The following is a 22,100-nucleotide window of genomic DNA, read 5'->3' as shown; positions in this document are numbered from 1 at the left end:
CAGCACTGAGAAACACATCACAGCAACACACTCAGCACTGAGAAACACATCACAGCATCACACTCAGCACTGAGAAACACATCGCAGCAACACGCTCTGCACTGAGAAAACCATTACAGCAATGCACCGAGCACTGAGAAAACCATCTCAGCATCACACTCAGCACTGAGAAAACCACCTCAACAACAGACCCAACACTGAGAAAACCATCACAGCAACACACCCAGCACTGAGAAACACATCACAGCAACACGCTCTGCACTGAGAAAACCATCTCAGCAACACACTCAGCACTGGGAAAACCATCACAGCAACACACCCAGCACTGAGAAACACATCTCAGCAACACACTCAGCACTGAGAAAACCATCACAGCAACACTCCCAGCACTGAGAAACACATCACAGCAACACACCCAGCACTGAGAAACACATCACAGCAACACACCCAGCACTGAGAAACACATCACAGCAACACACCCAGCACTGAGAAAACCATCACAGCAACACACCCAGCACTGAGAAACACATCACAGCAACACAGCCAGCACTGAGAAACACATCACAGCAACACACTCAGCACTGAGAAACACATCACAGCAATGCACCCAGCACTGAGAAACACATCACAGCAATGCACCCAGCACTGAGAAAACCATCTCAGCATCACACTCAGCACTGAGAAACACATCACAGCAACACACCCAGCCCTGAGAAAACCATCACAGCAATACACCCAGCACTGAGAAAACCACCTCAACAACAGACCCAGCACTGAGAAAACCATCACAGCAATACACCCAGCACTGAGAAAACCACCTCAACAACAGACCCAGCACTGACAAAACCATCACAGCAACACACCCAGCACTGAGAAACACATCTCAGCAACACACTCAGCACTGAGAAACACATCACAGCAACACACCCAGCACTGAGAAAACCATCTCAGCATCACAATCAGCACTGAGAAAACCATCTCAGCAACACACCCAGCACTGAGAAACACATCACAGCAACACAGCCAGCACTGAGAAACACATCACAGCAACACACTCAGCACTGAGAAACACATCACAGCAATGCACCCAGCACTGAGAAAACCATCTCAGCATCACACTCAGCACTGAGAAACACATCACAGCAACACACCCAGCCCTGAGAAAACCATCACAGCAATACACCCAGCACTGAGAAAACCACCTCAACAACAGACCCAGCACTGACAAAACCATCACAGCAACACACCCAGCACTGAGAAACACATCTCTGCAACACACACAGCACTGAGAAACACATCTCAGCAACACAACCAGCACAGAGAAACAAATCTCAGCAACACAGCCAGCACAGAGAAACACATCTCAGCAACACACTCAGCACTGAGAAACACATCACAGCAACACACTCAGCACTGAGAAAACCATCTCAGCATCACACTCAGCACTGAGAAACACATCACAGCAACGCACTCAGCACTGAGAAACACATCACAACAACACACTCAGCACTGAGAAATACATCTCAGCAACACACTCAGCACTGAGAAACACATCACAGCAACACACCCAGCACTGAGAAAACCATCTCAGCATCACACTCAGCACTGAGAAACACATCACAGCAACACACCCAGCACTGAGAAAACCATCTCAGCATCACACTCAGCACGGAGAAACACATCACAGCAACACACCCAGCACTGAGAAAACCATCACAGCAACAGACCCAGCACTGAGAAATACATCTCAGCAACACAACCAGCACAGAGAAACACATCTCAGCAACACAGCCAGCACAGAGAAACACATCTCAGCAACACACTCAGCACTGAGAAACGCATCACACCAACACACTCAGCACTGAGAAATACATCTCAGCAACACACTCAGCACTGAGAAACACATCACAGCAACACACCCAGCACTGAGAAAAACATCTCAGCATCACAATCAGCACTGAGAAAACCATCTCAGCAACACACCCAGCACTGAGAAACACATCACAGCAACACAGCCAGCACTGAGAAACACATCACAGCAACACACTCAGCACTGAGAAACACATCACAGCAATGCACCCAGCACTGAGAAAACCATCTCAGCATCACACTCAGCACTGAGAAAACCATCTCAGCAACACACCCAGCACTGAGAAACACATCACAGCAACACAGCCAGCACTGAGAAACACATCACAGCAACACACTCAGCACTGAGAAACACATCACAGCAATGCACCCAGCACTGAGAAAACCATCTCAGCATCACACTCAGCACTGAGAAACACATCACAGCAACACACCCAGCCCTGAGAAAACCATCACAGCAATACACCCAGCACTGAGAAACACATCACAGCAACACACTCAGCACTGAGAAACACATCGCAGCAACACGCTCTGCACTGAGAAAACCATCACAGCAATGCACCGAGCACTGAGAAAACCATCTCAGCATCACACTCAGCACTGAGAAAACCACCTCAACAACAGACCCAGCACTGAGAAACACATCTCAGCAACACACTCAGCACTGAGAAAACCATCACAGCAACACTCCCAGCACTGAGAAAACCATCACAGCAACACACCCAGCACTGAGAAACACATCACAGCAACACACCCAGCACTGAGAAACACATCACAGCAACACACCCAGCACTGAGAAACACATCACAGCAACACACCCAGCACTGAGAAACCCATCACAGCAACACACCCAGCACTGAGAAACACATCTCAGCAACACACCCAGCACTGAGAAACACATCACAGCAACACAATCAGCACTGAGAAAACCATCTCAGCATCACAATCAGCACTGAGAAAACCATCTCAGCAACACACCCAGCACTGAGAAACACATCACAGCAACACAGCCAGCACTGAGAAACACATCACAGCAACACACTCAGCACTGAGAAACACATCACAGCAATGCACCCAGCACTGAGAAACACATCACAGCAATGCACCCAGCACTGAGAAAACCATCTCAGCATCACACTCAGCACTGAGAAACACATCACAGCAACACACCCAGCCCTGAGAAAACCATCACAGCAATACACCCAGCACTGAGAAAACCACCTCAACAACAGACCCAGCACTGAGAAAACCATCACAGCAACACACCCAGCACTGACAAACACATCACAGCATCACACTCAGCACTGAGAAACACATCACAGCAACACGCTCTGCACTGAGAAAACCATCTCAGCAACACACTCAGCACTGAGAAAACCATCACAGCAACACACCCAGCACTGAGAAACACATCTCAGCAACACACTCAGCACTGAGAAACACATCACAGCATCACACTCAGCACTGAGAAACACATCACAGCAACACGCTCTGCACTGAGAAAACCATCTCAGCAACACACTCAGCACTGAGAAAACCATCACAGCAACACACCCAGCACTGAGAAACACATCTCAGCAACACACTCAGCACTGAGAAAACCATCACAGCAACACTCCTAGCACTGAGAAAACCATCACAGCAACACACCCAGCACTGAGAAACACATCACAGCAACACACCCAGCACTGAGAAACACATCTCAGCAACACACTCAGCACTGAGAAAACCATCACAGCAACACACCCAGCACTGAGAAACACATCACAGCAACACAGCCAGCACTGAGAAAACCATCTCAGCATCACACTCAGCACTGAGAAACACATCTCAGCAACACAGCCAGCACTGAGAAACACATCACAGCAACACACCCAGCACTGAGAAAACCATCACAGCAACACACCCAGCACTGAGAAACACATCTCAGCAACACACCCAGCACTGAGAAACACATCACAGCAACACAAATCAGAACACATTTCAGTAAAAGCGAGAGAAACAAACCTGTGGGGAAGTTGTGCGTTTCCGCAGTGAAGATTATGTGCCTTGTTGTTCTCCGTACATCCACCTTGCTCGCACATGACTGATTGCTGGGATAGAGACACTTCACGGCTTTCCCTGTAATTGCACTTTAATGCAAGTAGGACTTAATAAGTAATTGCTTTGTCATCAACCAGGTCACTGAACAGAAACTCCTCACGTTAGCCTGTGCCACCTCCCATGCATGCAACAAAGAACAAAGAAAACTACAATGCAGAAACAGGTCCTTCGGCACTCCAAGCCTGCACCGACCATGCTGCCTGACTTAACTAATACCCTCTACCCTTCTGGGGACCATATCCCTCTATTCCCATCCCATTCATGTACTTGTCAAGATGCCCCTGAAAAGCCACAACCGGATCCGCTTCCACCACCTCCCCCGACAGCGAGTTCCAAGCACCCACCACCCTCTGTGTAAACAATTTGCCTCATACATCTCCTTTAAACCTTGCCCCTTAAACCTGTGCCTCCTCGTAATTTGACTCTTCCACTCTGGGAAAAAGCATCTGACTATCTACCGTGTCCATGCCACGCAATCGTGTAGACTTCTATCAGGTCGCCCCTCAACCTCCGTCGTTCCACTGTGAACAAATCAAGTTTCTCCAACATCTCCTCATAGCTAATGCCCTCCATGCCAGGCAACATCCTGGTAAATTGTTTCTGTACCTTCTCCAAAGCCTCCACATCCTTCTGCTAGTGTGACGACCAGAATTGAACACTATATTCCAAGTGCGCACTAACTAAGGTTCTATAAAGCTGCAACATGACTTGCCAATTTTTAAAATTAATGCCCGGCTGAACATCCAGCAGAATCCAACACTGTCCGTCCTTCATGCTCAAATACTGAATTGTGTGCATCCCACACACACACTGTACCTCTTGGACCATCCATGCCCTGTACTCAACTCAATCTCCTCACCGAGCACATGCTGCAGTGACCCTCTCACCATCTACACCACAATGACCCTCATACGAAACTCCAACACTCACCTGGCGCCACCCTTTACCAGTGACCCGCATAACAACCCTCCATACTCAGCAGTGATACTCACTCTACCAGCCTTTGTAATTTTGTAATGACAGTCACGTCATCCATCTCCCACATGCTATCCACCCTTGCGCCCAATTGTAACCCTTATGCCACCCCACCTCACCCCACACGGCAGGTGACACCCTGCAGCTGCGCATCGCTTCCCTCTCTTCCTGACATTCCATTTCACAATTCCCTGCTGAAGCTTTAAAGCTATCTTTATGGTGCTCACCTGCTGTTGTCAGAGAATTTGATGACATTGTTCTTGTTGCTGTAATCCTGTGTCCCCATAATCAGATCGAAAAGACTCTTCGGTTTGGCTTCACCATCAATCATCAAACGACCCTTAAAGAACCAATGCCGACTGTGTTCACTGGGGGAACAAAAGCTACGGCATCACCCAGAGGAAATTACCAGTGAGTGTGAAAAGAGAGGGGGAGAGAAAGAATAAATAGAAAAAGCGGGTCTGGGGGGGGGGGGGGGGGGGGGGGGGCCGTGTCGGGGGGGGGGGGGGGGGCGGGCGCCGGGTCGGGACGGGCGCCGGGTCGGGGGGGGGGGCGGGCGCCGGGTCGGGGGGGGGGGGTGGGGGGGTGGGGGCGCCGTGTCCGGGGGGGGGGGGGGGGGTCGGGGGACGGAGCCAGGGGTGGGTTGTGGGCCGCGGGGGAGGTGCGGCGGGCCAAGGCCGGGGGGGCCCCCGCCCGATGATAAACATCTCCAGTACCTTGTCCTTCCCTATGTCAACTCCCTCAAGAACTTCACAGTCCTTCGCCTGCTCTCCTTTCTGTCCGTCTCCAACTTACTCCCTTTCTCTCCAACAGAAGAGAGGAACAGAGAGAGAAGAGGGAGCAAGTCGGAGACGGAGAGAAGAGGGAGCAAGTCGGAGACGGAGAGAAAGGGGGGGCAAGCGAGGGACTGAAGTTCTTGTGGAAATTGACATAGGGAAGGACAAGCTACTGGAGGTGTTGTCTCTTCCCACACGCCCCCTTTGCCCACACCCCAAAGGTGTTGTCAGCCTTAAAAGTGGATAAATATCCAGGTTCAGATTAAATGTGATCTCGGCTGCTTTAGGAGGCGAGGCAGGAGATTGCAGGGGCTCTGACCCAAATTTTCAATTCCTCGGTGACCATGGAGGAGGTGCCAGATGACTGGAGAACAGCGGATGTGATTCCACTATTTAAGAACGATTCTTGGGATAAACCAGGAACGAGAGACCATTGAGTCTCACGTCAGTGGTATGGAAACCTCTGAAGGGGAGCATCTGTCTCCGCTTGGAGAGGCAAAACTTAATCTGGGATGCATGGCTTCATCAGAGGTAGGTTTTGCCTAACAAATTTGATTGAATTTTTTGAGGAGGTGACGAGGTGTATAGACAAGGGTTGTGCAGTCGATGTAGTTCATATGGATTTCAGTCAAGCCTTTGACAAGGTCTCAGGTGGACATAAAGAATGTAAATACGCATGGGAAACAGGGTAATTTGATAAAGTGGATTCAAAATTGGCTCAGTTGTAGCAGAGAGGGTGATGACAAAAGGCTGCTTTGGTGACTGGAAGCTCATGTCTAGTGGCATACCACAGGGATCTGCACTGGGCCCCCTATTATTCATCACTTATATAAATGATATAGATGACAATGTGGGGGATAGGATGAGCAAATTTGCAGATGATACAAAGATTGGCCAGGTGGTTAACAGTGAGACAGAGTGTCTTGGCTACAAGAAGATATAGACGGAATAGTCAAATGGGCAGATAAAATTTAACCCTATAAAGTGTGAGGTGATACACTGTGGAAGGAGTGATTTGACAAGGAAGTACTCAATGAATGGTAGGACACGAGCAAGTTCTGTGGGACCTTGGTAAAAGGGTATGTTAGTAGGTTGGTGAAAAGGGTATAAGGGACACTTGCCTTTATCAATCAGTAACAGTTTTAACAACACCAGGTTAAAGTTGTAGAAACTTGATGTCTGTGTCGATATGTGCGATCTTGTTGGAGATCCGCTCTTTATCAATCAGGACATAGATTACAAAAGCAGGGAAATCATGTTGGTGTTCTATAAAACTTTGGTGAGGCCACCGCTCGAGTAGTGTGTGCAGTTCTGGTCACCACATTATAGGAAGGATGTGATTGCACTGGAGAGGGTGCAGAGGAGATTCACCAGGATAATGCCTGGGATGGAATATTTAAGTTATGAAGAGTAGCCTTGGGTTGTTTTCGTTGGAGCAGAAAAGACAGAAGGGCAACCTGATTGAGATGTACAAGATTATGAGGGATATGGAGAGAGTGGAGAAGGAGAAGTTGTTCCCCTTAGTTGAAGGGTCCGTCACAAGGGGACATAGCTTCAAGGTGGGGGGCAGGAGGCGGATGTGAGGAAAAACATTTTTACCCAGAGTGTGGTGACAGTCTGGAATGCGCTGCCAGGGTGGTAGAGGTGGGTTGCATCACATCCTTTAATATGTACCTGGATGAGCACTTTGCACATCATAACATTCAGGGCCAAGTACTGGCAGATGGGATTAGGTGAGAGTGCAGGTGTTTCGAATGTGTCGGTGCGAACTCGATGGGTTGAAGGGCCTTTTCTGCGCCCTATGATTCTAAGCATATTCGTTGCTTTTTGTGCTATGTATGACTTCAACGTGCAGAAACTTTGCTCCCTAATTAACACCAACTTTACCTTTGCTTTGAGACAATGGGATCAGTGGGATTGGGGCAGGACAGTAAGCTTAATTTGACAAAATGTCAAGAATCAGGCTGACCTGTTGGATTGAGCCAGATCAAAGCACTCCACACTACTGGGATTTCTCCCCACCTTCTCAAACAATCTTGTGTAATATTCCAGGTCCCAATCATCGAAGGCGAGCCCTGTAGAATTAAGATGGTAAGCATTAGCACTGCAGTGGAGGCAGAAATTAACCTCTGGCTATTTACCTTCCTTTGTCAGGGAGTTCTGCAGCTGCTCACTGCCATCCATCGCCCTGACACCAGTGAGATACCTCCCATTCTGGAGATGGGGGTAAAACAAAAAGGGGAAGCTTCTGTCAGATGCAAAAAGCTCAATACTGGAAGGAAACTAGGAATTTACTGGAGAAACTGCTGGGGTGGCATCCAAAAATTAGGAAAACAAAGTTAAGCACATTGCTGTGGTTCTGCAGTCGCATGCAAGCCAAACCACGTAAGGACGACACATTTCCTTCCCAAAAAGACATCAATGAACCAGATCGATTTTTACTACAATCGATGGTAGTTTTGTCACCCCTAAGACGAGCTTTCAATTCCAGATTTATCAGTTAATTGAACTTACTAATTAATAGAATTTAAATTTCCACCAGACGTCATGGTACAATTTGAACCTGTTATAATATAGACCATGGAGCTGAATTAAGTCCATTGAAATTACGACAATTTGATCCCCAAATTCCCCCTCCCCCAGTGCACTCCAGGCTCCCGGGGGGGCGATTCTCCCATTCCAACCCACAATTTTTTAATGGATTGGGTTGGGAGCCGCACGCTTGCATCGATTCATGGGATTCGCGCATGCTTTCCCGACGCATGCGTGTCTTTTACCGCTGGAAAGACGGTGTGGTCGGGACCACGCTGGAAACTGGCGGGAACACCAGGTAAGTCATTTTAATCTATTTTTGATGTTATTTAAAGATGATTATCGGGCCCGGGACTGAATTCTCTGGGCCCGACAGCATCTCCCACCCTGCCAGTACAATTTCACTCTGGTAGGGTTGAGAGGAGCTCCCTACTTTTGGAGAACTAGCGGGAGACCCTGCTGGAGTGAAGGAGGCAATCGGGGCCCCCCAGGGGGTCGGGCGGCGGGGGGTTGGGGCCTCTTGGGCATAAGCACCGTGGCAGCGCCAGCATGTGCCCCTTGGCACTGCCCAAGGGTCAAAGAGCCCACGCCCAGGGGGCACCTTGGCACTGTCCACCAGGCATTGGGCAGTGCCAAGGGGGCAGGGCCTATTGTGGGTTTAGGGGCGATTGGAGGGGGGAGGGGGGGCAGCACTGTGATGGTCCCTGGCTGGCCAGCGATCGAGTGGCTGACAGTTCGGGGCCACTGCGCATGTGCAGAGTTCTAGAACTGTCAGCCTCCTGTGTGAATAGGCCCTGCCCCCAAGCTTTTAATAATATTCACGATTGTGACCTCTGTAGTGCACAGAATGTGGGAGATACGAGTCTGAACTTACACTGAAAAAACAATCGTGAATTACACCATTTTTCCTGCCAATTCAGCACTTGGAATTTTTTTTTTAGGAGAATCACCCCGCCATCTCACTTCCTGTACCTGGACATTCCCATCCAGTGTGACCAAAACTCCCCTCCTCTAGTGTCGCCAGTCATCGTACGCCTTCCCCACCCAATGCCCTCAGTGGACCTAAGCTTGTATCTCCACCAGCCCCTCTGCACCCTTCCACTATGAGCCCAGCCTCGTACAAGATCACCTCCCCCAGACTCCACATTTCTTACCCCTCCCCTAGAAACTTTCGATTCGCACCCAATCCCTTCCACCAGTGACCCCAGACTCACACACAATCTCCTCCCCTAGTGGTCCCAGATTCTCACTCAATCCCCTACCCTAGTGACCACAGACTAACACCCAATGCCCTCCCCCAGTGACTGCGGACCAACACCCAATCCCTTCCACCAGTGACCCCAGACTCTCACACAATCCCCTTCCCAGTGACCCCAGACTCTCTCACAATCCCCCCCCCAGTGACCCCAGACTCGCACCCAAACCCCTCCCAATGACCCCAGACTCTCACCCAATCCCCTCCCAATGATCCCGGACTCGCACCCAATCCTCTCTCACTCCCCCCGTCCTCTGTCTAACATCCAATCATTTCCCCACTCCATGACCTGTCTTGTACCCAATGCCCTCCCCCTTCCATGACCCCAATCTTGGAGAACAAAGAAAATTACAGCACAGGAACAGACCCTTCAGCCCTCCAAGCCTGCATCGACCATGCTGCCCAACTTAACTAAAACCTCCTAACTTTCCAGGGACCATATCTTTCTATTCCCATCGTATTGATGTATTTGTCAAGACGCCCCTCATAAGTCACTATCGTATCTGCTTCCCCTACCTCCCCCGGCAGTGAGTTCCAGGCACCCAGCACCCTCTGTGTAAAGAACTTGCCTTGTACATCTCTTTTAAACCTTGCGTCTCGCACCTTAAACCTATGCCCCCTGTTAATTGACTCTTTCACCCAGAGAAAAAGCTTCTGACTATCCACTCTGTCCATGCCCCTCATAATCTTGTAGACTTCTATTAGGTCGCCCCTCAATCTCCGTCGTTCCAGTGAGAACAAACCAAGTTTATCCAACCTTTCCTCATCGCTAATGCCCTCCATACCAGGCAACATCCTGGTAAATCTTGTACCCAATCCCTTCCCTCCATGACCCAAGTCTTGTAACCAATCCCTCTGCCCCCTCCACAACCTAAGTCTTGTACCCAATCCCGTCCCACTCCATGACCCCAGGCTTGTACCCAACCACCTACACTTACCCATTTCCTGGTTTGCTTTCTCCAGTGCTCTTTTGCCTCCAGTCACCACATCCACTTCATACACCTCTGCCGGTTGGGCTGACACTTGGAAACTCTCGATGGGTCGTTCATAAATACACTCCGTCATCCGATCATAGAAAGCAGCCATCAGCTCACTCTGGGCAGCAGCTCCCAATTGCTCTACGTCACGGACCTATAACATAGAGTCATACAGTGCAGAAAAGGCCATTCGGGCGATTGTGTCTGCACCGACAATATCTAACACTAAAGGCACGCGAATCCTATTTCCTTGTACTTGAACAATTGTAACATTCAAGGATATAGTACAAGTGCTCATCAAATATTTTTTAAAGGTTGTAAGGTTTCCGGTCTTAAGTACATTCCCAGGCAGTGCATTCCAGATCCTCACCACCCTCTGCGTGACAAAGATTTCTTTCTCAATCTCCTGCCCCTTACTCTAAAACTATGCCCCCTCATAATTGACCTCTCAGCCAATGGGAACAGCTGGTCCCTACTCTCCCTATCCATACCCCTCATAATCTTAGACACCTCAATCATGTTCCCCTTTGGCCTTCTCTGCTCTAAAGAAAACAAATGAGGTAATGCATTTTGGAAGATCTAATACAGATTCTGGACAAATGTGAGGTGGATTTGCAGATAGCGATGAGGACCATCAGAGGATACAGCAGTATATAGATCGGTTGGAGACTTGGGTGGAGAAATGGCAGATGGAGTTTAATCCGGACAAATGTGAGGTAATGCGTTTTGGAAGGTCTAATACAGATAGGAAATATACAGTAAATGGCAGAACCCTGAGGAGTATTAATAGGCAGAGGGATCTGGGTGTTCAGGTACACAGGTCACTGAACGTGGCAATGCAGGTGGAGAAGATAGTCAAGAAGGCATACGGCATGCTTGCCTTCATCGGCTGGGGTACTGAGTTTAAAAATTGGCAAGTCATGTTGCGGCTTTATGGAACCTTAGTTAGGCCGCACTTGGAATATAGTGTTCAATTCTGATCGCCACACTACAAGGAGGATGTGGAGGCTTTGGAGACGGTACAGAAAAGATTTACCACGATGTTGCCTGATATGGAGGGCATTAGCTATGAGGAGAGGTTGGAGAAACTTGGTTTGTTCTCACTGGAGCGACGGAGGTTGAGGGGGCGACCTGATAGAAGTCTACAAGATTATGAGAGGCATGGACAGAGTGGATAGTCAGAAGTTTTTTCCCAGGGTGGAAGAGTCAATTACTAGGGGGGGGCATAGGTTTAAGGTGTGAGGGGCAAGATTTAAAGGAGATGTATGAGGCAAGTTTTTTACCCAGAGGGTGGTGGATGCCTGGAACTCGCTGCCAGGAAAAGGTAGTGGAAGCAGATATGATAGTGACTTCTAAGGGGAGTCTGGACAAATACATGAATAGGATGGGAATGGAGGGATATGATCCCCGGAAGGGTAGGGGGTTTTAGTTAAGTCGGGCAGCATGGTTGGTGCAGGCTTGGAGGGCCGAAGGGCCTGTTCCTGTGCTGTATTGTTCTTTGTTCGTTCTTTTGTTCTTAAAACAATCCAAGCCTATCTAGTCTCTCCTTATAGCTCAAATGCTCCATCCCAGGCAACATCCTGATGAACGTCCTCTGTACCCCTTCGAGTGCTATCACATCCTTCATACAGTGAGGTGACCGGAACTGCACACAGTACTCCAGCTGTGGCCTAACCAATGCTCTGTACAACTCCAACATTTCGTCCTTGGTCTGATACTCAAACGCGACTGATGAAAAGAAGTGTCCTATATGCCTTCTTAACTCTCCTATTTACATGCTCTGCAACTTCAGGGATCTGTGAATACAATATAAAGGGAAAGACTCTTAGTACTGTAGAGGATCAGAAGGACATTGGCGTCCGGGTCCAAAGGACCCTTAAATCGGCCCCGCAGGTGGAGGAGGTGGTTAAGAAGGCGTATGGTGTGCTGGCCTTTATCAATCGAGGGATTGAGTTTAAGAGTCCGGGGATAATGATGTAGCTATATAAGACCCTCGTCAGACCCCACTTGGAGTACTGTGCTCAGTTCTGGTCGCCTCATTACAGGAAGGATGTGGAAAAGATTGAAAGGGTGCAGAGGAGATTTACAAGGATGTTGCCTGGATTGAGTGGCATGCCTTATGAGGATAGGCTGAGGGAGCTCGGTCTTTTCTCCTTGGAGAGACGTAGGATGAGAGGAGACCTAATAGAGGTATATAAGATGATGAGAGGCATAGATCGGGTGGACTCTCAGAGGCTTTTTCCCAGGGTGGAAATGGCTGCTACGAGAGGACACAGGTTTAAGGTGCTGGGGGGTAGGTACAGGGGAAATGTTAGGGGGGAGTTTTTCACACAGAGGGTGGTGGGCGAGTGGAATCGGCTGCCGTCAGTGGTGGTGGAGGCAAACTCAATAGGGTCTTTTAAGAGCCTCCTGGGTGAGTACATGGGACTCAATAGGATGGAGGGTTATAGGTAGGCCTAAAAGGTAGGGATATGTTCGGCACAACTTGTTGGGCCGAAGGGCCTGTTTTGTGCTGTCGTTTTTCTATGTTTCTAATTACCCCAAGATTCTCGCCTAGTGCTAGTGAGGCCAGGAACTGGGAGATTCTACAATTGAACACGTGGCTAAAGGACTGGTGCAAGAGGGAGGGTTTCAAATTCACAGATCATTGGGAAGTCTTCATGAGAGGATGGCACCTGTACGGAAAGGATGGGTTACACCTTAACTGGAAGGGCACAAATATCCTGGCTGGGAGTTTTGCTGGAGTGTTTCGGCAATGTTTAAACTAGTGTGGCAGGGGGGTGGGGATCAAAACAGTAGGTCAGTAAGTACTGAGGCTGGGGTCGAGCTGGGGGCCAGGGCAAGGCTAGCTAAGAAGAAGAGCATTCTGGAACAGGGTGACCTGAGTGGGCCTGGAGGTCTGGAGTGCATCTGCTTCAATGCGAGGAGTGTAACGGGTAAGACAGACGAACTTAGGGCCTTAATGCTTACGCGGAATTTGGATGTGGTTGCGGTGATGGAAACTTGTTTAAAAGGACAGGAGTGGCAGCTGAATATTCCGGGCTATAAGTGTTTTAGGCGAGACAGAGGAGGGGCTAAAAAAGGTGGGGGAGTAGCGGTATTAGTTAGGGAGCATATTACAGCGGTGCAGAGGGTGGACAATTTAGAGAGGTCATGTAATGAGTCGCTGTGGGTGGAGCTCAGAAACAGGAAGGGTGCAGTCACTATGCTGGGGGTATACTACAGGCCATCCAACAACCCACGGGAAGTGGAGGAACGGATATGTCAGGAGATTCTGGATATGTGCAGAAAAAATAGGGTTGTTGTAGTGGGAGACTTCAATTTCCCTGGTATAGACTGGAAAGTGCTTAGGGCTGGGGGTCTGCACGGGGAGGAATTTGTAAAATGCGTAATGGAAGGTTCTTTGGAACAGCATGTAGATAGCCCAACTAGAGAGGGGGCTATACTGGATCTAGTTCTGGGAAATGAGCCCGATCAGGTCGTCAAAGTTTCGGTAGGGGAACATGTGGCAAATAGTGACCACAATTCTGTTAACTTTAGGATAGTAATGGACAAGGACGAGTGTTGTCCTAAGGGTAGGGTGCTAAATTGGGGGAAGGCTAACTATAGCCGGATTAGGCAGGAATTGGTGGCCGTTGATTGGGAGAGGCTGTTCGGGGGTAAGTCCACGTCTGGCATGTGGGAGTCTTTTAAGGAACAGTTGATAAGGCTGCAGGACAGGCATGTGCCTGTAAAAAGGAAGGATAGGAAAGGTAGGATTCGAGAGCCGTGGATAAGCAGGGAAATTGAGGATCTGATCAAAAAGAAAAGAGAGGTGTACGTTAAGTCCAGGCAACTGAAAACAGATGGAGCTCTGGAGGAATAGAGAGAGAGAGTAGGAAAGAACTCAAACGGGGAGTACGAAGGGCAAAAAGAGGTCACAAAATGTTCTTGGCAGACAGGATTAAGGAGATTTTATTCATATGTTAGGAACAAAATAGTTGTCAGGGAAAAAGTCGGACCTCTCAGGGACAAAGGAGGGGAATTATGCTTAGAACTCAAGGGAAAGGGGCGGCACGGTAGCACAGTGGTTAGCACTGCTGCTTCACAGCTCCAGGGTCCTGGGTTCGATTCCCGGCTCGGGTCACTGTCTGTGTGGAGTTTGCACATTCTCCTCGTGTCTGCGTGGGTTTCCTCCGGGTGCTCCGGTTTCCTCCCACAGTCCAAAGATGTGCGGGTTAGGTTGATTGGCCAGGTTAAAAATTGCCCCTTAGAGTCCTGGGATGCGTAGGTTAGAGGGATTAGCGGGTAAATATGTGGGGTTAGGGCCTGGGTGGGATTGTGGTCGGTGCAGACTCGATGGGCCGAATGGCCTCCTTCTGCACTGTAGGGTTTCTATGATTCTATGATTTCTATGAATAGGGGAGATCCTAAATGAATACTTTGCATCGGTATTCACAAAGGAGAGGGACTTGTTGACTGGGAGTTTCTCAGAGGGAGGTGTTGACCCGTTAGAGAGAATCTCCATTACAAGGGAGGAAGTGTTAGGTTTTTTAGGTAACATTAAAACTGACAAATCCCCAGGGCCTGATGGCATCTATCCTAGACTGCTCAGGGAGACAAGAGATGTAATTGCTGGGCCTCTGACGGAAATCTTTGTCTCTTCATTGGACACAGGTGAGGTCCCTGAGGATTGGAGGATAGCGAATGTGGTACCGTTATTTAAGAAGGGTAGCAGGGATAACCCGGGTAATTATAGGCCAGTGAGCTTGACGTCCATGGTAGGGAAGTTGTTGGAGAGGATTCTTAGAGACAGGATGTATGCGCATTTAGAACGGAACAATCTCATTAGTGACAGAGGGAGGTCGTGCCTTACAAATTTGGTGGAGTTTTTTGAGGAAGTGACAAAAACGGTTGACGAAGGAAGGGCCGTGGATGTCGTCTATAAGGATTTCAGTAAGGCATTTAACAAAGTCCCTCATGGCAGGTTGGTTAAGAAGGTTAAGGCTCATGCGATACAAGGAGAGGTGGCTAGATGGGTAGAAAACTGGCTTGGCCACAGGAGACAGAGGGTAACAGTCGAAGGGTCTTTTTCCGGCTGGAGGTCTGTGACCAGTGGTGTTCCGCAGGGCTCTGTACTGGGACCTCTGCTATTTGTGATATATATAAATGATTTGGAAGAAGGTGTAACTGATGTTATCAGTAGGTTTGCGGATGACACGAAGATGGCTGGACTTGCGGATAGCGATGAACGTTGTCGGACAATACAGCAGGATATAGATAGGCTGGAAAATTGGGTGGAGAAATGGCAGATGGACCTGCAGAGTTTCACTGGCTGTCTTGTCTGGAGACAATACACATCTTTTTAGCCTGTCTTGATGCTCTCTCCACTCCCATTGTTTTGTTTCTTAAAGACTGGATTAGTTGTAAGTATTCGCATTCCAACCATTATTCATGTAAATTGAGTCTGTGTCTTATAAGTTCTGTTTGTGAACAGAATTCCCACTCACCTGAAGAAGGGGCTCAGAGCCTCGAAAGCTTGTGTGGCTTTTGCTACCAAATAAACCTGTTGGACTTTAACCTGGTGTTGTTAAACTTCTTACTGTGTTTACCCCAGTCCAACGCCGGCATCTCCACAAGATGGAATTTAATCCAGATAAATGCGAAGTGATGCATTTTGGAAGAACTAATGTAGGGGGGAGTTACACAATAAATGGCAGGGCCATCAAGAGTATAGAAACCGAGGTGTGCAAGTCCACAAATCCTTAAAGGTGGCAGCACAGGTGGAGGTGGTGGTGAAGAAGGCATATGGTATGCTTGCCTTTATACGACGGGATATAGAGTATAAAAGTTGGAGTCTGATGTTGCAGCTGTATAAAACGCTGGTTAGGCCACATTTGGAGTACTGCGTCCAGTTCTGGTCGCCACACTACCAGAAGGACGTGGAGGCTTTAGAGAGAGTGCAGAGAAGGTTTACCAGGATGTTGCCTGGTATGGAGGGTCTTAGCTATGAGGAGAGATTGGGTCAACTGGGCTTGTTCTCCCTGGAAAGACGGAGAATGAGGGGAGACCGAATAGAGGTGTACAAAATTATGAATGGTATAGAAAGGTGAACAGTGGGACGCTTTTTCCCAGGTCGGAGGTGACGATCACAAGGGGTCACGGGCTCAAGGTGAGAGGGGCGAAGTATAACTCAGATATCAGAGGGACGTTTTTTACACAGAGGGTGGTGGGGGCCTGGAATGCGCTGCCAAGTAGGGTGGTGGAGGCAGACACGCTGACATCGTTTAAGACTTACCTGGATAGTCACATGAGCAGTCTGGGAATGGAGGGAGACAAACGAATGGTCCAGTTGGACCAATGAGCGGCGCAGACTTGGAGGGCCGAAGGGCCTGTTTCCTGTGCTGTACTGTTCGTTGTTACATAGAAACATAGAAAACTACAGCACAAAACAGGCCCTTCGGCCCCACAAGTTGTGCCGAACATATCCCTACCTTTTAGGCCTACCTATAACCCTCCATCCTATTAAGTCCAATGTACTCATCCAGAAGTCTCTTAAAAGACCCTATTGAGTTTGCCTCCACCATCACTGACGGTAGCCGATTCCACTCGCCCACCACCCTCTGTGTGAAAAACTCCCTCCTAACATTTCCCCTGTACCTACCCCCCAGCACCTTAAACCTGTGTCCTCTCATAGCAGCCATTTCCACCCTGGGAAAAAGCCTATGAGAGTCCACCCGATCTATGCCTCTCAACATCTTATATACCTCTATTAGGTCTCCTCTCATCCTACATCTCTCCAAGGAGAAAAGAGGATACAATATCCAAGAGGATATTTACAGAATAATGATTGCACAGATACACATGATTACACAGATACACATCTCTTTAACCTGTGCTTAATGCTCCCTCCATTCATATTGTTTGTACCACTTGATTATCTGTAAAGACTGCATTCCAATCATTATTCTGTAAATTGAGTTTGTGTCTGTATGCCGTTTGTGAGCATTTCTCCACTCCACCTGACGAAGGGGCAGCGCTCCGAAAGCTAGTGGCATTTGCTACCAAATAAACCTGTTGGACTTTAACCTGGTGTTGTTAAACTTCTTACTGTGTTTATCCCTAATTCAGCATGGCTTTCCAAGAGAATATTAATCCTCTCCTTCAGAATTATCTCAAAGTTTTCCTACCACTGATGTGAGACTCACCGGTCTGTAATTTCCTGACTCATGTCTACCACCTTTCTTGAAAAGAGGGATCACATTAGCCATCCTCCAATCCTCTGGCACTTCCCCCATGTGAGAAGTCTCACAACACCAGGTTAAAGTCCAACAGGCTTATTTGGTAGCACATGCTTTCGCAGTATCGCTCCTTCTTCAGGTGAGTCAGTTAACTCATTTGAAGGAGGAGCGATACTCCAAAAGCTTGTGCTACCAAATAAACCTGTTGGACTTTAACCTGGTGTTGTGAGGCTTCTTACTGTGCTTACCCCAGTCCAACGTCAGCATCTCCACATCATGACTTCCCCCGTGGACAGAGGGGAATTAAAAGTGTGTGTCAGAGCCCCTGCAATTTTCTGCCTCACCTCCTACAGCAGCCTGGGATGCAGTTCATCCAGGCCAGTGATTTGTCCATTTTTAAGCCCATGAGAGCCTCCAATATCTCCCCATTTCCTATGTCAAACGGTGCAAGTTCCTCAGTCCCTCTTCCTGAATTGCGTACTTACTTTCTCCTTTTCCTAAGTGAAGACCAAAGAGAAGTATTCATTTAACATCCTTCCAATATCCTACAGCTTCACACACAGATTGCACCCTTTGTCCCTAATGGACCCTACTCTTTCCTTGGTTAACCTCTTCCCTTTAATGTATTTATAAAATATCTTCGGATTCTCCTGAATCTCATTCACAAGTCTTTTTTCATGCCCCTTTCTGCTCTAATTGCTTAAGTTCTCTCTTGCATTTCCTATATTCCTCTGGGGCCACAGCTGAATTGCTCCCTTTGAACTTGCTATGAGCCTTCCTCTTCTTCCTCATCCAGTCCTGAATTAATCTCGACATCCAGGGTTTCCTGAACTTATTTCTCCTACATTTACCCCGAAGGGATACTCTCCCGAGCTCCTTTTTGAATGTGTCCCCATTGCTCTACTGTCGACCTACCCGCAAGTAACAGTTCCCAGTCAACTTTAGCCAGATTGTGCCTTATTTTAATAAGATCTGCCTTCCCACAATCCAAAGCCACCTTTTGCAGGCTATATTTCTCCTTGTCCCTAAAATTTGAACCGTACTGTGCTGTCGCCATCGTTAAATTGCTCCCCCACTGCCACATTGAACACTTGTCCGGCTTCATTCCCCACAACCAGATCCAACACTGCACCGTCCATCCCTTGTTGGGCCTTCCACATATTGATACAAAACACTCCCCTGGATACAATTCAAAAATTGCACCTCCTTTAAATGTTTAACACTATGATTAGCCCAATTTATGTTGCAAAAGTTGAAATCCCTGGTATAAATATCCGATTATTACTCTCACACATCTCTGTGAACTGTTTACTTCCTACTGACTATAATACACTATACCATAGGGGGCCTACAATACTGGGGGTCTACAAGGAAATTTGGCATGTCTGCTACGGCTCTCACCAACTTTTACAGATTCACCATAGAAAGCATTCTTTCTGGTTGTATTACAGCTTGGTATGGCTCCTGCTCTGCCCAAGACCGCAAGAAACTACAAAGGTTCGTGAACGAAGAAGCCCAGTCCATCACACAAACCAGCCTCCCACCCAATGACTCCGTCTACACTTCCTGCTGCCTCGGAGAAAACTTTGAGATGTTACATTTTGTTCCCTCATTCAAATCATTAATATATATTGTGAACAGCTGGGGTCCCAGCACCAATCCGTGTGGCACCCCACGAGTGACTGCCTGCCAATTTGAAAAGCACCCATTAATTCCTACTCTTTGTTTCCTCTCTGCCAACCAGTTTTCTATCCATCTCAATACACTTCCCCCAATCCCATGCGCTTTAATCGTGCAAGACTTGTCAAACGCTTTCTGAAAATCCAAGTATACTACATCGACTGGCTCCCCCTTGTCAATTCTACCAGTTACACCTTCAAAGAATTCCAACAGATTTGTCAAGCATGATTTCCCCTTTATAAATACATGCTGATTGTCTGATCCTGCCACTGCTTTCTAAATGCTCCACTATAAAGTTCTTGATAATGGATTCAAGAATTTTTGGCACAGTGGGTTAGCACTGCTGCCTCACAGCGCCAGGGACCCGGGTTCAATTCCCAGCTTGGGTCACTACTGTGCAGAGTTTGCATGTTCTCCCCGTGCCTGTGTGGGTTTCCTCCAGGTGCTCCAGTTTCATCCCACAGTCCAAAGATGTGCGGGTTAGGTGCATTGGCCATGCTACATTTTCCCTCAGTGTACCCGAACAGGCGCCGGAGTGTGGCGACTAGGGGATTTTCACAGTAACTTAATTGAACAAAGAAAATTACAGCACAGGAACAGGCCCTTCGGCCCTCCAAGACCGCACCGACCATGCTGCCCGACTTAACTAAAACCCCCTACCCTTCCGGGGACCATATCCCTCTATTCCCATCCTCTTCATGTATTTGTCAAGACGCCCCTTAAAAGTCACTACCGTATCTGCTTCCACTACCTCCCCCGCAACGAGTTCCAGGCACCCACTACTCTGTAAAAAATCTGCCTCGTACATCGCCTTTAAAACTTGCCCCTCGCACCTTAAACCTGTGTCCCCTAGTAATTGACTCTTCCACCCTGGGAAAAAGCTTCTGACTGTCCACTCTGTCCATACCTCTCATAATCTTGTAGACTGCAATTAATCTACTAGATTAATTGCAGTGTGAATGTAAACCTGCTTATGACTAATAAATAAACTTTACTTTTTTCTCCTCTCTCACTAAATCTTGCATTCTCCAACATTTCTGGCATTTGATTTGTGTCCTCTTTTGTGAAGACAGAACCAAAGTCAACATCCTTGGGGTTACCATTGACCAGAAACTTAACTGGGTTCACCACATAAACACAGTGGCTACAACAGCAGGTCAGAGGCGAGGAATATTGCGGTGAGCAACTCACCTCCTGACTCCCCAAAGCCTTTCCACCATCCAGAAGGCACAAGTCAGGAGTGTGATGGAATACTCCCCACTTGCCTGGATGGGTGCAGCTCCAACAACACTCAAGAAGCTTGACTCCACCCAGGACAAAGCAGCTTGCTTGATTGGCACCACATCCACAAACATCCACTCCCTCCACCACCGACACTCAAAAGCAGTGTGTACTATCTACAAGATGCACTGCAGCAATTCACCAAAGATCCTGAGACAGCACCGTCCAAACCCACAACCACTTCCATCCAGAAGGACAAGGGCAGCAGATAAATGGGAACACCACCACCTACAAGTTCCCCTCCAATCCACTCACCATCCTGACTTGGAAATATATCGCTGTTCCTTCGCAGTCGCTGAGTCAAATTCCTGGAATTCCCTCCCCAATGGCATTGCGGGTCAACCCACAATGCAGCAATTCAAGAAGGCAGCTCACCACCACCTTCTCAAGGGCAACTAGGGATGGGCAATAAATGCTGGCCAGCCAGCGACACCCATGTCCCACGAATGAATTAAAAAAAAGTATGCATTCAGTTGCTCAGCCATTTCTTTGTCCCTATTATACATTCGCTCATTTTTGTCTGGAGGGGACCTACATTTGTCTTCACCAACCTCTTTCTCTTCATGTATCTATAGAAACTCTAAGTGTCAGTCTTTATGTTCCCTGCACGTTTACTTTCGTACTGTATTTTCCCCTTCTTAATCAATCCCTTGGACTTTCTTTGCTGAATGCTAAACTGCTCCCAATCCTCAGACCTATTATTTTTCTTGGCCAATCTGTATGCTCCTTCCTTGGATTGGACACTCTCTAATTTCCTTTGTAAGCCACGGATTGGCCCTCTTACCCATTTTGCTTTTGTGCCCGACAGGAATAAACAGTTGCTGCGGTTCCCCCGTTGATTCCCTGAATGTTTGCCATGGCTTATCCACCGTCATCTCTTTAAGTAACTCTCCCCAATCTATCAAGGCCAACTCCAAGATATCATCTCTCCTTATTGCAGTAATTGACTCCTTAATTAATAGTGCTACACCACCTCCCTCTCTGTCTCGCCTGAAGATCCTATACCAAGGAATATTGAGTGGTCAGTCCTGCCCTTCCCTCAACCATGTTTGTGTGATGGCAACAACATCACACTTCCATGTGTCAATCCACACCTTTAAATCATCAGTCTCACCTCTTCCACTTCTGTCATTAAAGTAAAGACCATCCAGTCTTGCCTTACTCTCTTGACGCCCAACATAGCTGAAAAACTCCGATTTGCTTCCTTTAGTGCAGCATAATGGGTCTCTATTTCACCAATATTGACATGTCAGCAACATCATTGATCAATGCAGAGAAACAGAGATCCCTATCAGAAAGTGAGACAGCAGTGAACAACTGCGAATCTCAGCATTCTCTGACTGTCAGTCTGATGACCCAGCAGGGATACACACCGTCTGGATGCAGTGTGTATTTTGATTTCAGGTGATGATAATATTGAGCCATTCTGCTC

The 22,100-nt window shown here is 48.0% G+C and overlaps 1 protein-coding gene across 3 annotated transcripts in view; it reads right to left on the bottom strand.

The window, feature by feature from the left end:
- pfas (phosphoribosylformylglycinamidine synthase) overlaps nucleotides 1–22,100 on the bottom strand; it is a 314,140-nt gene that overhangs the window by 275,448 nt on the left and 16,592 nt on the right. For all 3 annotated transcript variants that reach the window (XM_078209284.1, XM_078209285.1, XM_078209283.1), the window contains exons 5-8: nucleotides 10,449–10,641; nucleotides 7,693–7,798; nucleotides 5,175–5,315; nucleotides 3,877–4,001 (exon numbers count right to left, since the gene is read on the bottom strand). In XM_078209284.1, the coding sequence (XP_078065410.1) occupies nucleotides 3,877–4,001; nucleotides 5,175–5,315; nucleotides 7,693–7,798; nucleotides 10,449–10,641 (565 nt within the window). The remainder of the gene's footprint in view (nucleotides 1–3,876; nucleotides 4,002–5,174; nucleotides 5,316–7,692; nucleotides 7,799–10,448; nucleotides 10,642–22,100) is intronic.

This window comes from Mustelus asterias, chromosome 3 (assembly GCF_964213995.1).
Source record: "Mustelus asterias chromosome 3, sMusAst1.hap1.1, whole genome shotgun sequence".
Classification (NCBI taxonomy): domain Eukaryota; kingdom Metazoa; phylum Chordata; class Chondrichthyes; order Carcharhiniformes; family Triakidae; genus Mustelus; species Mustelus asterias.
This window is presented reverse-complemented; position numbering and strand designations above follow the sequence as displayed.